Genomic DNA, 17,575 nt, shown 5'->3' on the forward strand with positions numbered 1-17,575 from the left:
GGGGGGGGTGGAAATTTGTGTTACTTGAGGAGGAAAGTGGACTTTTTCCTTGACTCAGTGGAACCTTTAGAACATGCTATGAGGTGCCACACAGCAGCATTCCTGCAATTCCTTTTCATGTTCTGCTAGTGCTACCATTCATTTTGTTTGTGAACTTTGTTTAGGTATGGATTACCCCCAGAAAGATTGTGGATTAGTGTATTTGAAGATGACGATGAGGCATTCTCTATTTGGCTCAATGAGGTCAGTTGTGTAAAACTGCATATTTCTGCAATTTTGCATACCTTCTCTGTTTGTTTGTTTGTTACTGCAGTGATAAACATATAGTACATTTAACCACATATCACTGCCAATTCTCAAATTAATTTAACCCTGTCCATAGTTAAGAATTCACGAGATATATCTATAGACAAAAAACCTTTAAAATCCCCAGAAAAATATGCAACTTTTCCAGAACAACTCAGTTTTAGTAAAAAGAGAGTAGATATTCTGTGTAATGAATTTGTGATTCTTTGCTAGTTATTTGAAATGTCAAACTTGCACGTTTCTTTTGAGAGGTGCAGGGATCGTGTTTGGTATCATGGTACATGACACTCGAAAGATATAATGTTCTTCATTTGGATTTTGCTAAGCTTATAGCAACGAATTTCTTCCTGCTTATTCTATCCAGGTTGGTGTACCAAAGGAACGAATAAAGAGGATGGGCGAAGATGATAATTTTTGGACTAGTGGTGCCACTGGACCTTGCGGACCATGTTCTGAAATGTATTATGATTTCCATCCTGAGAGAGGATCCTTGAATGCGGTATGTAAAGATTCTATGGCATCGATGGTTAAATGTTCAGTATTTTCTATTCTGTATGGAGTTCTCCAGTACTGAAATTAGTGATGTTCATATAGTTGTGTGCAGGATTTGAATGATGATAGCCGATTTATCGAATTCTATAATCTTGTCTTCATGCAATACAACAAAAATGATGATGGATCTCTAGAACCATTGAAACAAAAGAACATTGATACAGGAATGGGGCTTGAGCGTATGGCGCGCATTCTTCAAGATGTAATGCTCGTCAATCCTTCAAATGGTCCATAACATTTTCTTTTGAGCTATAATCTAACTTTGCACAGTTGTCTATTATATAGGTTCCAAACAATTACGAGACAGACTTGATTTTCCCAATAATGGAAAAGGCAGCAAGCATGGCACTAGTTTCCTACAGTAAAGCTGATGATGCTATGAGGACAAATCTTAAAGTAAATCAATCTGGATCTATTACTTGTTTCATGATAAATTAGTTGTATGGACATAACCTTTGGCATTTTCTATCTTGCTAGGTAATTGGTGATCACATGAGGGCAGTTGTTTATCTCATATCAGATGGGGTCATCCCCTCGAATATTGGGAGAGGATATGTTGTTCGAAGGCTTATAAGAAGGGTAGTCCGGACTGGTAGATTGATAGGTATGAGAGGTGATGGGCACGAGAACTCTGAAGGTGCATTTTTACCTTCTCTAGCTGAGACAGTAATTAGCCTTAGCAGGGAGATAGATCCAGATGTTGAATCAAGGCGGAAATCGATTCTTGGAGAACTTCTAAGGGAAGAGCTGCGATTTGTACAGACTCTGGGAAGAGGTGAAAAGTTATTAGATGAACTTCTGGATGAGGCATTAGGTAGTGCTGGCGGGGACAAGCCTTGCCTATCTGGAAAAGATGTATTTCTTTTATATGATACATATGGTTTCCCCATAGAGATTACAGCTGAAATAGCTAGTGAACGGGGTGTTACTATTGATATGAAGGGGTTTGATATTGAAATGGAAAACCAAAGAAAACAATCTCAGGCTGCTCACAATGTTATCAAACTTTCTGTAGGAAATGAGACCGAGATTGTCAAAAGTATCCCTGATACTGAATTTTTGGGCTATGAGTCCCTTTTTGCAACAGCTGTTGTTAAAGGTCTTTTAATTAATGGAAACCCAGTAGAAAATGTTTCAGAAGGTACTGATGTGGAAATACTATTAGACCGAACACCGTTCTATGCTGAATCGGGTGGTCAAGTTGGAGACAATGGTTTCTTATATGTGTATGGAGAGGAAGGTGGAAAACAAAATGCAGTCATAGAAATCAAAGATGTCCAAAAATCCCTGGGGAACATCTTTGTTCACAAAGGCACAATTAAACAGGGGTCAGTCGAGGTTGGAAAGAAAATCGACGCTGCAGTTGATGGAAAACTGAGGCAGGGAGCCAAGGTATGAAACCTACGAATGTTTTTTCTTTCTTCCGTCTTCATGCATTTTATGAATAATTAAATTTTGCTTCTGTTTTCATCCATTTTATAAATAATTAATAGTTGGGCCATCTGTGTGCTTTTGCTGGCCGGCATTTTAGACATTTGTAATAATTTTGTGAGCTTTAGACAAATATCATTTAGGCACCTTTACTGGCTTTAAACAAGATACAAATATTGCTCAAGATAGTTATTTCGTTTTGCTGGTGTCCTCTGATAGCTTAGCATACATTCACATAAGATATTGCTGGTAACTGGCATGAATATCAGTAAAAGGAAATGAGCTCTTTGTGACCTCAATTATCTAGTGTCTTCTCAGTATATGCTAGAACATGATGATATTACTGTTGCCTTGAAACAAAAATTTTGCCTCTAACGAATGCTCATCCAGGAAGTTACCGATTGCATCTTTTGCTACAGCACCTATCTATTTCCATTTCTTCTTTAACTTCTTTCTGTTTCCCTGTCTAGGCTCATCATACTGCTACACATCTACTACAGTCCGCTCTTAAAAGTGTCATTGGTTCAGAGACATCACAGGCTGGATCCCTTGTGGCTTTTGACCGTCTCCGATTTGACTTCAGTTTCCATCGGCCCCTTGCAGAAAAGGAGTTACTGGAAATTGAATCACTAGTGAACCAATGGATTAGCGACGCAACACATCTCGAGACAAATGTGATGGCATTGCAAGATGCGAAAAATGCTGGTGCCACTGCAATGTTTGGAGAAAAATATGGTGAACAGGTTGGTATTTATAAAACAAAACATGGCATTCGAAATTAAGATATTACAGCAACATTTCTGCAAAGTCATATCACAGCATGCGATGTTTAAATTTTTTGTGAATTCTGCTAGGTTAGAGTTGTCGAGGTCCCTGGGGTGTCGATGGAACTGTGTGGTGGAACTCATGTCAGTAATACTGCGGAGATCCGTGGATTCAAGATAATCTCAGAACAGGGAATAGCTTCTGGAGTCAGAAGGATTGAGGCAGTTGCAGGTGATGCATTTGTTGAGTATGTTTGTTCACGGGACAACTACATGCGACACTTATGCTCTTCGCTTAAGGTATGGTCCTACTCATTGTAGCGATTTTCTCTTCTCCCCTGACATGTCATATTTTCTCGATGACTTGAGTAGCTGAAATCTGTGCATCTGATGATCTTCATACTTGTTCAAATGAATTTGGCATTTCCGTTTTGAAGTGCATTGAAACCCACCTATATGCTACATCAGGTACTAGTTGATCTGTTACAGATGCACATACTACATTAATTAAACGTGCAGATTTGACGAAACTTAAATGTAAAATAGGCAGGCACAAGCCTACTTAATTGTAAGCAATACCTTGTCCGATGTGGGTAGTGTGATTAGAGAGTGCAAGAGAGAGAGGTCTGTTGATCGTGCCATTCAAAATTTCCTTGCGCCTGCCATAGACGTTTCAATTATTTCTCATGGAGCATGATATTTTAACTATTAACTTATTTTTCAGGTCAAAGCAGAAGATGTCAACAGCAGAGTAGAAACAATTCTTGAAGAACTAAGAACAGCGAGAAATGAAGCATCATCTCTACGCAGCAAAATCGCAGTGCTTAAAGCAGCATCCCTGGCAAGTAAAGCTGTACTCGTTGAACCTCATAATGTCAGGTAATTGCTGTAACTGTTGCCACTCGTATGCACCCTACTTACTGTACTGTCTATCTGGCTTTCACAAATATACAGTATTTTTGTGCTACTTATTATTAAACCTCCCTCTCCTAAAAATTTGTGTTTTGTAGGATCCTAGTTGAGAACATGGGGGATGTGGATGCTGATGGGCTGAAAAGCGCAGCTGAGCATCTCGTGGGAACCCTCCAAGACCCAGCCGCGGTGATTTTAGGTTCAAGTCCAGGAGACGGTAAGGTGAGCCTGGTCGCTGCCTTCAGTCCTGGAGTCGTGAAATTGGGAGTGCAAGCAGGCAAGTTTGTGGGTGGAATAGCGAAACTTTGCGGTGGAGGTGGTGGTGGCAAACCGAACTTTGCGCAGGCTGGCGGTCGGAAGCCAGAGAACTTACCGGATGCCCTAGAGAAGGCTAGAGCTGAAATTGTTGCAGCGGTATCTTCAAAAGCCAGCTGATCTTCGATAGAGCCATTTACATACATAGGAAATAGAGCATATATTCACAAGCATATGTAAATTGTTGCCCCTTTCTGGGTTTATGTAAATCGTTCCTTCTGGCCACCAAGAGTGCAAGCAGACATTTTTTTGGATCTTTCCTTGACTTCTTCCAAGTGGTATACTGCACCGTGGCGAGTGAAGGTTCATTTTAATCATTTTGTAGCTGGTGGGACAACAGTTGCACATATATGCTGGAATACATAGATTTGGGTCCAGTTTGCAACATGGGAAATGCAGGAATACAGAAACCATGAGAAAAAAATCTCATGTTTGTTGTTGCTGTAGGCTGTTTGGAAGCTTCGCAACTACTCCCTCCGTCCCATAATATAAGACGCTTTTTGCCACTAGTATAGTGTCAAAAAACGTCGACGGAGGGAGTAAAATACATGAATTAGGGGGATTTGATTTGCCATCTTTAGCTAATGAACGAAAAGGACAAAGTTATGGTTGTAGATCCCCTGTTTCTTTTTCCTCTGCAATAAGGGTTGTGTCTGCCTAAAAGAACAATCCTTGTTAATTGATCATTATCTTGTACTTTGCCATTTGGCCACTTGTTTATCAGGTTAAAATCAATTTTTTTTCGAACATAGAAAAATGATGAGATATCGAAAGAGTGTGTGGTAGTAGTATTTCGCTTTTAGTGTATGAGTAAGTTAGTCGGATTACAGAACAAATTGCACTTTTGAACACTATTATGTCACGTTTTCACATTGCACTAATTCTTGGCACTTTGTTTTTATGGCACAGTGGTTTATACAAAGATATAACTATTTTCATGAGAAGTTTCCATGACAATGATTTACATTGTTTCCATGAGCATGAACACAAATGTTCAAGGTCAACCCTCACTTTTATTTCCTTTGTATGTCCAGTCCATGCACATAACAGCTGTCAGACGTTTGAATTATACACTTATTTTGCCATGACACCCTTTTCTTACCCACGGAAATAATTAATTATGCACTTAGGATCAGGTTTAACATAGTTTAATCACAAAGCACAGATGCACTCTTTTTGCACAAATTTGTAGACCGATCTTAACTACATCAACACAACCCAATCACCTCTCTCTAGGGAGATTGCCAGCTATCCATAGCCACAAGTGTATCCGATCTTATTGAGACTCCCGCTGCACCAATGGCATCACAGCAACAGATATCTTCCTGGCCTCGTGGGCGACCCCCCGGTGCCCCCTGCTTGCTACAATGCGATAAATAGCCCCCTCATTCTATTCTGTGCTCTCAAGCCATCTCACAGCTCACACTAAGCCTCTCCCTCGCTCCATCGGAGAACCTAAGGGACAACTCCCGTCCTAGCAACCCAATGGCAGCGGCCACCATGTCCCTCTCCTCCCCGGCCTTCGCCGGCAAGGCGGTGAAGAATGTGTCGTTGTCGGCCCTCTTCGGTGAGGCACGCGTCACCATGCGCAAGACTGCGGCAAAGGCAAAGCAAGTTGCTTCAAGCAGCCCGTGGTACGGTGCCGATCGCGTGCTCTACCTTGGCCCACTATCAGGTGAGCCGCCGAGCTATTTGACCGGTGAGTTCCCCGGTGACTATGGGTGGGACACCGCTGGACTCTCAGCTGACCCCGAGACCTTCGCAAAGAACCGTGAGCTGGAGGTGATCCACTGTCGATGGGCCATGCTTGGTGCCCTCGGTTGTGTCTTCCCTGAATTGCTTGCCCGCAATGGTGTTAAGTTTGGCGAGGCTGTTTGGTTCAAGGCCGGCTCCCAAATCTTCAGTGAGGGTGGCCTAGACTATCTCGGTAACCCCAGCCTCGTCCACGCGCAAAGCATCCTGGCCATTTGGGCTTGCCAAGTTGTGCTCATGGGCGCTGTCGAGGGGTTTCGCATTGCCGGTGGCCCACTCGGCGAGATCGTTGACCCACTTTACCCCGGAGGTAGCTTTGACCCACTCGGGCTAGCCGACGACCCTGATGCGTTTGCGGAGCTCAAGGTGAAGGAGATCAAGAACGGCCGTCTTGCCATGTTCTCCATGTTTGGCTTTTTTGTGCAGGCTATCGTCACCGGCAAAGGCCCACTAGAGAACCTCGCTGACCATATCACCGACCCCGTCAACAACAATGCGTGGGCATTTGCCACCAACTTCGTGCCCGGCAAGTAAGACACCTACTAGGGTTGACTTGAGGGCTGGCGGGGTGGTCTGATATGTACTACCATCATGTAAATTACAAGAATCCGTGCAAAAGCATTGTTTGATCTGTCAACATTTATTCTCATGTCCTGTATTTAGCTACTTGTTGTAGTTGCACTCTATACTTCACTAGACAACGACTTGTGCACTGGTATTGTTTGATTTATCAACATTCATTCTCATGTCCTGTATTTAGCTACTTGTTGTGGTTGCACTCTACTTTACTAGACAACGACTTGTGCACTGGTAATGTCGGCTGTCAGTAAATATGTAGTGCTCAAATTTGGTACGTATATGGTTGGGAGCTTATTTAGGTTCGGTCAAAATACTTGCCAAATATCAACCAATAGGAATAACCTCAATGCGGGTCGCGGAAATTTGGTCCAACAAGAGTATGTGCTTCGGTGTTGTTTCCTTTTGTTTGCATGTAATACTAACTTCTTTGCATGTAATACTAACTTCGCGATAATAAACGCTTCCATTAACGTCATCAGGAAAATAAAGAATACAATCGCCAAGAGGTTAAATGCACTTGTTTATAGTTACAATTGATTAACAAGGAGTTGAGAATTGTAATAAATATTATTACCGTAAAAATTGTGGTATGCACTGGTGAGACTCTTCTCATGTGTCCGAGTCAAACACATCTCCTCTGACTCAACCCTAGGCCTCATCGATGTTTCTCTAGGAGCTCCAGTGCCCCTTCCCCCCCTTCAGTTTAGCCAAGTGAGAGTGGATGGAGTACATGCCCGTGGGGAGGGCTGTATGGGTTAGGGGTCCTTGGCAAATGACAGACTTACCCTTGAGATAGTAGGTGGGAAATGTGGTGGAGCTAATCTTTGGTCCATGGGTCCATGGGTCCATGGTGAGCTAGGAAGGGAGGGAGTCCATAGTCAATGGTGGACCATTCCATCTGATCTCTCCATCATGTTAGAGCATCTACAACCCGTCTTGGTAAATCCGACCCCCTATACGTCCGCGGATACATCCGGACGGGTCCTTATATTTCGCTCCTGGCATCCACATACCTCAAATCCATGCAAATCCATGCACGTCGACCATACAAGTCAATGCCACACGAAAGTAACAAATGTTGGTACTGAGCATAGATAGTGTTTACATCAATTTATCTTAAGTGCACAACTCAAACATTAGCTCCTTGGTTTCCATTGTGGATCCACATGTGCTCCACAAGATCATTGAGTAGCTGCGTGTGCACCTGATGATCTCAAAAATTCCGATGCATCTATAGAAAGTTGATAAGCTGAGCTGCATCTTGATCCTCTTGGGCTACATCATCACCCTCATCCTCGACAATCATAACATGTCATCAGCTACCACAAAGTTTTTGATTCCCACAACATTGCACTGCTATGCACAATTCCCCAACGATCTTGAAGCACACCAAATGCCCTCTCCACATCCTTCCTAGCCCCTTCCTGCATTGTTGCAAAGTGGCTCTATTTATTGCCATGCGGTTCAGATATGGTCTTCACAAACTCCGCCCACTAAGGATAGATACCATCGGCAAGATAGTATCCCATGTTGTACTCTCCATCGTTGACGGTGTAGTTGTACGGTGGTGATTCCCCGTTGCAAAGCCTCTTGAACACCGGGGACCGTTGAAGCACGTTGATGTCGTTGTGAGAACCCAACATTTGAAAGAAGGCATGTCAAATCCATAAATCATGTGATGCCACCACTTCTATTATGATGGTGGCCTCTTTTGTGTGATACATTCCCCGCGAACCTTTAGGGCAGTTCTTCCATTGCCAACACATGCAATCAATTAATCCGAGCATTCTTGGAAACCCCCTTGCCTCACCAATAGCCAACAACTTCTCCGTGTCATGGGCATTTGGTTCTCTGAGATACTCAAGTCCAAACACCTCCACCATGGCGCGGGAAAACTTGACAATAGTCTTCAAGAATGTGCTCTCCCCCATCCTGACCATCTCACCAACGACATCTGCAGCAGCACCTAGTGCAAGCATCCTCGGAGCAGCCGTGCATTTCTGCTTGGCACAGAAAGAGAGTTGTGCGAAGCAATCCCTTGTGAGCTTGAAGTAGTCGTCATGTGCCTCCACTCCGTCCACAATGCGCAAAAATAATGGTTTCCGCATGCAAAAACATCGAAGAAACCATGGATCATCTGGGGAAGTAGGGTCGGGAGGAAAGTAGTCCTTGTGCAGTAGCTTTGCTCCGGACACCCTATCCCGGTTGATCACTCGTCTCCCTTTGATTGGGCCCTTGAAGTTGAGAATATGCTCCACTTTCCGGACCATTTCCTCTTGCATGCTCATGAGCATGATCATGTACACTTCTTTGTCCGAATCCGAGGAATCGAAGAACTCATCATGAATCATTTCATCAAGCTCTGTCGGTCCATACTCCGCGTACGACGAAGCATCGGAATGCATCGTTTTCCCTAATAAAATCACAAAAAATCCGGCCAGACAATGTGTCGAACACATCAAGCGCAAGGCGGAGTCAGAGAGTTGCCGGGTGTACCGCGGTGGCTTCCGGGCCAATGAAGATGTCCCACGCGATGAAGGACGGGATAGAGGACTGCTCTGCCGGAGCTAGCGGCCCAGAGACTAGGAACGATTGTGGAGCACGCGTGACGGTGGAGCTGCAAGACGGACGACGCAGAGGAGGAAGAAGAGAGGAGAGAGCAAATGGATCCGGTAGGTTGGGGGGGGGGGGATTTGGTGCAATTTGCGGTGGGATTGGGCTATGGGGTTCGACGTGGCGGGCATGCCCAGGAGCGCCCCGACGCTCCCATATCCGCCCAATATTTGGGCTGGATATGAGGGGTGTTGGTCAGTCCGGGTGTTTGAGGTCCGTTTGAGGCACCCGTTGTTAGATGTGTATAGCCTCTGTCTGGTATATCCCCATTGTATAAGGGGTTGCCCACACTTTGTCACACATGTATATGTAATGGCCTTTGGCCCTCAGTAAAGTCAGTTGCTCACTTATCCAACATGGTATCAGTTGCGAGGTTCCTCTTCCTCTTCCCGCATGCTGTAGCTCTGTGCCTAGCCTTCCTCGTCGCCGGCCACCTCTTTCCCCGTCCCCGGCCACCTTCTCCGCCCCCGACAGCAGCCTGCTGATGCTCTGCCCGCGCTCGCGCCTAAGGCTGTGACTAGGGACGCGCCCTGACCGTGCTCTGCCTGCCCCCGGCTGCGCCATCCCCGCTCGGCCGAGCCGCTCCTTCTGTGCGCCCTGCCTGCTCCGCCCGACCGTGCCCCCACCGTGACCCGGCCGCGCCATCTCTGCCCGGTCGCGCCCCGGCCGCGCCCTCGTCTGCTGCGCCGGCCGCATCTGCCTCTGGCTGGCAGCCACTGCTCCTTCAGCTGCCGCTGGTGTTGTCCCGGGCTGGCCCTTCTCCTGGGCTCCCCTTCCTCTCGATTCCCCACTCCACTCGAGGTTGCATCGGGCTTGAGTGAGTCTCTCAGCCCCGATCCAGATCGGGGAGAGTTGACCAAAAAAAGAGATTCCTCATGTCTTCTTCGGGCTATGTTGTTGTTCCTCGGTGCTCAGTGATCTTCGATGGCACCAACTACACTGAGTTTGTGGGGTTCATGCGCATCCATATGCGTGGTCTTCTTCTATGGGGTGTTGAGGGAGTCCTAGATAAGGGGGTATCCGGACAACCGGACTATATACTTTGGCCGGACTGTTGGATTAGGAAGATACAAGATTGAAGACTTTGTCCCATGTCCGGATGGGACTCTCCTTTGCGTGGAAGGCAAGCTTGGCGATTCGGATGATAGATCTCCTTCCCTGTAACTGACTCTGTGTAACCCTAGCCTCCTCCGGTGTCTATATAAACCAGAGGGTTTAGTCCGTAGGACAAGACAATCATAATCATAGGCTAGCTTCTAGGGTTTAGCCTCTACGATCTCGTGGTAGATCAACTCTTGTAATACTCATATAATCAAGATCAATCAAGCAGGAAGTAGGGTATTACCTCCATCGAGAGGGCCCGAACCTGGGTAAACATCATGTCCCCAATCTCCTATTACCATTAGCCTTAGACGCACAGTTCGGGACCCCCTACCCGAGATCCGCCAGTTTTGACACCGACATTGGTGCTTTCATTGAGAGTTCCGCTGTGTTGTCGCGATAAGGCTTGATGGCTCATCTCGTTGTCAAGGACAACATCACCTCTAGGGGAGCCCTGGCCCTCGGCCAAACTCTCCGGCTGGGCGGCTTCATCGTAACCGCCCGATCGGCTGTCGCGCCGACGATGACTTCTCAGGTCATCAAAAACAGCCTCCACGTCGATTCGGGAGTCGCCGAACATATGGATCCAATGGAGCTCTCCTCTCTTAATGAGCTCTTGGATCGCATCAGCGCCCTGGGCATCGCTACAGACTATGATTGGATCAGGCTTAAACCCGACCAAAGGGAAATTTACTCTCCGCCGGTCACCCATGAGATAGCGGTAGTGGAAGAGCATCATATGAATTCTCCCTCTACTTTGAGGACGAACTATGTCCGGATTTCCGAGCTCTCCAAGCCGGACACCCGCTCACGGGAGGACATGACCCAAGCCCCGAATTCAGAATCGGGCGGCGGGCCAAAGAAATTGGGCAACATTCCGAAACCCGAGCCATTAAGCTCGGAAGCTTCTTCGCCCCTGGGTCAGGATTCGAATTCAAATCCGCCCACCCACCCAGATTTATTCAATCTTTCGAATATCAGACAAGAGCCCCAAGAGACGGTACATCATCACTGGGCCAGATTCCTCCTTGTGATAAACAGGGTCAAGGACTGTCGCGAGGTAGACGCAATCTCCCTCTTTTGCAAAAATTGCATGGACAAAGGGATCCTCAACGCTATAAGTCGCCGTGACATAGCACGCTTCGCTGACTTAGCGGCCATAGTGCAAAAATACTGCGCAATGGAGAGCGCCTGGAAAACCCAAACAAATTTCTGGGATAATCCGGCTCTCATTAAACCCTTCGTCCGAACTAAAAGGGCAAACTCTCGTAAGTTACCCGATTCAATTGCCAAAAAACCAAAGCCCGATGCAAGGCGCGGAACCGTATTGGAGAAATGGTCAATGAGGCCATGCAAAATTCACAGCACACCAGATACCACGCCAACACATAGCCTTAGAGCATGTTGGATACTCCGGCAGGTTGCAAAGAGTGGCGAGGATCTCCTCATAAACCATACAATAGAGCAACATCCCGCCGGAAACAACAATACAGTATTGACAGTCTTCGAGACTTTCGCCTCAAATAATAGGCGCAAGCGAGCTCAGCGCAGTCTCGCCGAAGTTTGCCATGTGGCAACAATAAATCCATGGAACGACATGGCTATAACTTACAATGCCATTGACGAACCTCAATTCTGAACAGTCCGGGCACCAGCCGCTTTGGTCCTTAGTCCAATCGTGGACGGCTTTCGGCTCACTGTGCTCATGGACGGCAGAAGTGGACTAAACCCCATCTACGAAGAAACCCTCAACAAGATGGAAATTGACAAGAGCCGCATTGAGCAAGGCAGCATGACCTTCAGGGGAATCATCCCCAGTCGGGAAGCGCGATGTGCAGGGAAAATCACACTGGATCTGGTATTCGGCATGCCGGAGAATTACAGGTCCGAAGAAATTACATTCCAAGTGGCCCCGTTCAGTAGCGGATACCACGCCCTCTTAGGGCGGGACGCATTCACAAGCTTCCAGGCTATACCCCATTATGGGTACATGAAGCTCAAAATGTCTGGGCCCAATGGAATCATCACTCTAGCTAGTGATCCAGACGTTGCACTCCGCGCCGAAAATAAAACTGCCACACTAGCCCTGGAGGCATTATCAGAAGCCCTCGCGGCCGAAGAGCTGACAACGCTGCATGCCACAGTGGACAGAGACGACGTGATACTCGACAAGCGACCCAAGTCCACCTCTTTCAAACCCGCGGACGAGATAGTCAAATTCCAGGTCCACCCAACGGACCCTACAAAGACAGCTTCCATTGGGACATAGTTGAACCTCACAATAGACACCGCACTACGAGATTTCCTGTGTGAGAATTGGGATATTTTTGCCTGGCATCCTTCAGACATGCCGGGCATCCCATGCAGGCCGGCCGAACACAGCCTAAATATACTGAAAGGATACAAGCCAGTCAAGCAGACTCTTAGGCGCTTCTCAGAACCTAAGCGGCAAGCCATGGGAGAAGAGCTAGCCAAGCTACTCGAGGCCGGATTCATTAGAGACATCAAACATCCGGATTGGCTAGCAAACTTGGTAATGGTACCAAAGAAAGATAAATCCTGGCGCCTATGTGTCGATTTCAAGGACCTCAATAAGGCTTGCCCTAAGGATCCCTTCCCCCTCCCCTGCATTGATCAAATCATCGACGCCACCGCAGAACACGACTCATTATGTTTCCTCGACGCATACTCCGGATACCATTGAATCAAGATCGCGGAGACCAACCAAGCCGCAACGGCCTTCATTACGCCATATGGCCCCTTCTGTTTCAACACCATGCCTTTCGGGCTCAAAAACGCCGGCGCAACCTATCAACGCATGATTCATACATGCCTGGAAAAACAAATCGGCAAAACAGTAGAGGCTTATGTAGATGACATGGTCATCAAAACAAGACATGTTGAAACTTTAATAGATGACTTGAGGCTCATGTTCGACAATCTTCGAACATACGACATCAAGCTCAACCCAGAGAAATGTGTCTTTGGTGTACCCTCTGGGAAGTTGCTCGGCTTCATCGTTCCCAATAGAGGAATTGAAGCAAATCCGGCAAAAATCCGAGCTCTATCACAGTTGGCTATCCCAACAGACCTCAAGCAGATCCAGAAACTAACTGGATGTGTGGCTGCCTTAAGCCGCTTTATCTCCCGATTAGGAGAAAAGGCACTACCCATTTATCTCCTTCTTCGACGCACCGAACACTTCGAGTGGACGGATGCAGCCACGGCCGGACTGGAAGAAATAAAGGCACTCTTGGCCACCAATCCAGTCCTGACCGCGCCAAATACTGGCGAACCCATGCTATTATACATAGCTGCAACACACCAAGTTGTAAGCGCAGTGCTCGTCGTCGAACGAGAAGCAGACAGACACAAGTTCCTACTCCAAAAGCTGGTATATTACGTGTCCACTGTCCTCACTCCATGCAAATCTCAGTACCCACACTATCAAAAGATAGCGTACATGGTCTTCATGGCATCCTGGAAGCTAGGACACTACTTCCAAGAGTGTTCGATTACGGTGGACTCCGAAGTACCACTCAATGATATAATAAACAACCGCGACGCAACGGGCTGAATTGCTAAATGGGCTATCGAGCTCCTTTCGTTCGACATAACATACAAACCACGACGGGCCATTAAGTCGCAAGTACTGGCTGACTTTGTCGTCGAATGGACAGAAGCCGAACTCCCTAAAGAGTATGGCACATACTCCAATTGGATCATGCACTTCGACGACTCTAAAATGATGGCCGGATTAGGAGCGGGTGTTGTCCTGACATCCCCCACCAAAGACACGGTCCAATACATACTCCAAATATTATACACAAACTCCAACAATGCAGCCAAATACGAGGCTCCGTTGCATGGCCTTCGGATGGCAGTCTCCATGGGCATACAATGCCTCGAAGTGCGTGGGGACTCGAACCTCGCAATATCTCAGATAAATGGAGACTTTGATGCCAAGGATCTGAAAATGGTGGCTTATCGTAATGCCGTCCTCAAAATGTCATCTCGGTTTGAGGGGCTCGAATTCCACCATGTGGTCAGAGAAAATAACCAAGCGGCGGATATCCTCGCCCACATCAGTGCTAAACGCGACCCCGTCCCACCTAATATCTTCTTGGAAAGGCTGTTCAAGCCGTCCGTGGTATGGGAAGGGGAGTCCGGCAATACTAGTCCAACTCCGAATACAACCCCAGATTCCGAACCATCTGACGTGATCGGAGGCTCTGCCACCGAAATAACACCTTCGGCCCACGAAATAATGGTTGTCATCGCCCCGTGGACCGAGCCCTTCTTAGCCTACCTAAATAGGCAAGAGCTCCATGAGGACCAAAATGAGGCACATTGTATTGTGCAACGTTCTAAAGCCTACAAAGTCCATGAAGGAGAGCTCTACAAGAAAAGCACTACCGGAGTGCTCCAAAGATGCATCTCCGAAGAGGAAGGGCGGCAGCTCTTAGCCGAAATCCATTTCGGACTCGGCGGGCACCACGATGCAGCTCGGGCACTTGTAAGCAAGGCCTTCCGTATAGGTTTCTACTGGCCGACAGCCTGGGCAGATGCACAGGACCTTGTCCAACATTGTGTTGGTTGCCAACTCTTCGCCTGCCCCCTACCGCTCTCCAAACAATCCCCATAACTTGGCCCTCCGCGGTCTGGGGGCTGGATATGGTCGGACTCCTTATAAGGGGAAGCCATAAGAAAAAAAATACTTATTGGTCATGGTGGACAAGTTCACAAAATGGATAGAAGTCAAACCAGTTAAAACGGTCGAATCCGGACCAGTGGTAGACTTCATATCAGGGGTCGTACACCATTACGGTGTCCCCCACAGCATCATCACCGACAACGGCTCAAATTTCACAGCCGATGAGGTGAAAATTTGGTGCGGCAACATGGGCATCAAGTTCGATTACGCCTCTGTCTATCACCCCCAAACAAACAGTCAAGTCGAACATGCAAATGGTCTCATCATGAGCGGCATCAAACCCAGACTAGTGCGATCCTTGAAGGAATCAGACACTCATTGGGTCGAGGAACTCGACTCTGTACTCTGGGGCCTGCGGACCATGCCGAATCGTACCACCGGATACACACCATTTTTTATGGTGTACGACGCAGAAGTAGTGCTACTCTGCGACATAATCCATGACTTACCTCGCGTGCGCATGTACGAAGAGAAGGAAGCCGAACTAGATCGGCAGGACAACTTAGATGCTCTGGAGGAGGAGCGTGATGTTGCAAAAGCCCGTTCCGCATTCTATCAGCAATAGGCTCGAAGATATCAAAGCAGAGAAGTACGGGCCAAAACTTATAACATTGGCGAACTATTTCTACGCCTCCCGGAGAAGAATAAGGACAAGCTCAAACCCAAGCGGGAGGGTCCCTTCATCGTTGATAAGGTTCTCACCGGAGGAGCGTACCGTCTGCGCAATGCATTTGATAACAGTCTCGAGCCGAACCATGGAACGCGGCCAGACTCCAAAGATTCTACGCCTAGTGCCAAACTCAGTGTTCATCTCCTTACCTCCGCTTCTTCAATTATGTTCTCCTTCTTCCTTTCTCGGCCTCTTTTCTTTATAACATACAACCTTAAAAACTGTACAGATGCTTCGATTGCTCCGGCCGCACTATGTGTGCGCTCTATACCTGGGGGCTTCCTATACGGAAGCTAAATACAACTACTTTAATGGCTTCCTGCCAGCCACATATGCGTTTCCTTTCCATATGTGCCTTTTCTTCACCATTATATGCATCGATCTGACTTAAGTTTTGGCCATGCTGGGTTGCTGGCTCTTGTGTTTATGCCCTACGTTCCCGTTAATTCGGCTAGGGCATAAGGGGAGCACCTCTGCGATTGTTACTGCCAGTTGAGTCGGATGTGTACCTCAGACTGGGTGAAGCCAAAAGCTAGAGTTCTTAAGGGAATATTCGGTCGGTGAACAAAAGATGTTTTCGTTCATTACAATGTAAATCCCCAGATGTTTTGTTTCCTGCGCTTCTGTTCGTAGTTCGGACATGCACATCGATGCATGCACACCCAGTGAAAGGAACCCCTAACGGAACTATTCTCGCTGGAAGATGTTTCTTACTATCCATGTAATATAACATAACTAGTTGGGTACTTGTCTGTTCACGCACTTATGACCCCTACGCTTGGTTTCCATGCATAACCCGGTTTGCATAACTGTGCGGGTATTCGGATACACTTCGGACTGTCGGGTCCGGGGGCTGAAGCGAAAAGGTCCGCCATGACAAATGATTTTTAATCCGGCTAGGGACTACATAGGTCCATTTAATTACATAGTCACTTGGACTGGCTATAGTCTTCCTCTATACCATCCAACAGGTTGCTAACCTACAATCCTGTTGGGAATACTTTGTGGCTAACGCCACTTGGTCATATACCAGACTTACGGGTATCTCTTGCCCATCTGACCCCACTGGTCCAACTTCGGACATATGGTTGGGTCAGCCTTAGCGTATCGCGTCTTCACCATGGCCCAAGCTTCCCTCGCACCTTGTCGACAAGCTAATATCTTCCATAATCGGAAGCGCCGGCGTGCTCCTTTTGAGCATCTCCACAAGCTCGCTCATGCCTCCTGGCAAGGAGGAAGACGGCCACAAGACCTGGGCAATGCCCTGCATCACCTGCCGAGCTCGCTCGTGTAGTTGTGAAAGATCTTGCAGCATATCGCCTGCGGATCCGGGCATCTCCTCTTCAGGACGGCCCGTCAGCATACTTACAGACATAACTTTGTCAATACGCTTCTTCGCCGGACTATACTACAGTTTGTTTAAAGCACTTACTATAAATGCCGCGTCGAAGCCTCCTGTTCTCCTTCTCGGAGTCCGCAAGCTGAGCCCGAACATCTTTTAATTCGATGCTTAGTCAGATATTAGCATCTTGGAGTTCATTTTTATCTTGAATAGCATGCGTCAGCACGCGCTCGCTCGCCTTTAGCTGACTCCACAGATGGGGCTCATTATGCCCCACAATCTTCGGATTGTCTCCGGGATTGTCTGCAGAATCTTTTGTTAGATTTCTAAACCATGCCTAATAAGTAAACTGGTATACATCCTAACATATTCCGTTATCAAGGCAAGTATTACCAGAAGAGGCCCTTTTTGATTCCTATTGTTTGGCAACAGCGGCCTTTAGCTGGGTCTTACATTCCTCCAGCTCTTGAGATAAGTGGGTATTCTTCTCTATAAGAACCTATGCATACAATGATCCTTAAATT

The 17,575-nt window shown here is 47.0% G+C and overlaps 2 protein-coding genes across 2 annotated transcripts in view; both read left to right on the top strand.

Annotated features, from left to right (window-relative positions):
- Window positions 1-4,643, top strand: part of LOC119336523 (alanine--tRNA ligase, chloroplastic/mitochondrial-like) — a 6,602-nt gene extending 1,959 nt beyond the window's left edge. The window contains exons 3-11 of the mRNA XM_037608565.1: window positions 165-243; window positions 671-805; window positions 911-1,060; window positions 1,144-1,254; window positions 1,336-2,250; window positions 2,760-3,032; window positions 3,144-3,353; window positions 3,778-3,932; window positions 4,064-4,643. Of these exons, the coding sequence (XP_037464462.1) occupies window positions 165-243; window positions 671-805; window positions 911-1,060; window positions 1,144-1,254; window positions 1,336-2,250; window positions 2,760-3,032; window positions 3,144-3,353; window positions 3,778-3,932; window positions 4,064-4,400 (2,365 nt within the window). The 3' untranslated portion in view covers window positions 4,401-4,643. The remainder of the gene's footprint in view (window positions 1-164; window positions 244-670; window positions 806-910; window positions 1,061-1,143; window positions 1,255-1,335; window positions 2,251-2,759; window positions 3,033-3,143; window positions 3,354-3,777; window positions 3,933-4,063) is intronic.
- Window positions 4,644-5,672: 1,029 nt separating this feature from the next.
- LOC119338099 (chlorophyll a-b binding protein of LHCII type 1-like) lies at window positions 5,673-6,783 on the top strand. Its single transcript, XM_037610394.1, has one exon. The coding sequence runs from the start codon at window positions 5,766-5,768 to the stop codon at window positions 6,564-6,566; it is 801 nt and encodes a 266-aa protein (XP_037466291.1). The 5' UTR covers window positions 5,673-5,765; the 3' UTR covers window positions 6,567-6,783.
- Window positions 6,784-17,575: the final 10,792 nt, after the last annotated feature.

This window comes from Triticum dicoccoides, chromosome 7B (genome assembly GCF_002162155.2).
Source record: "Triticum dicoccoides isolate Atlit2015 ecotype Zavitan chromosome 7B, WEW_v2.0, whole genome shotgun sequence".
NCBI lineage: Eukaryota > Viridiplantae > Streptophyta > Magnoliopsida > Poales > Poaceae > Triticum > Triticum dicoccoides.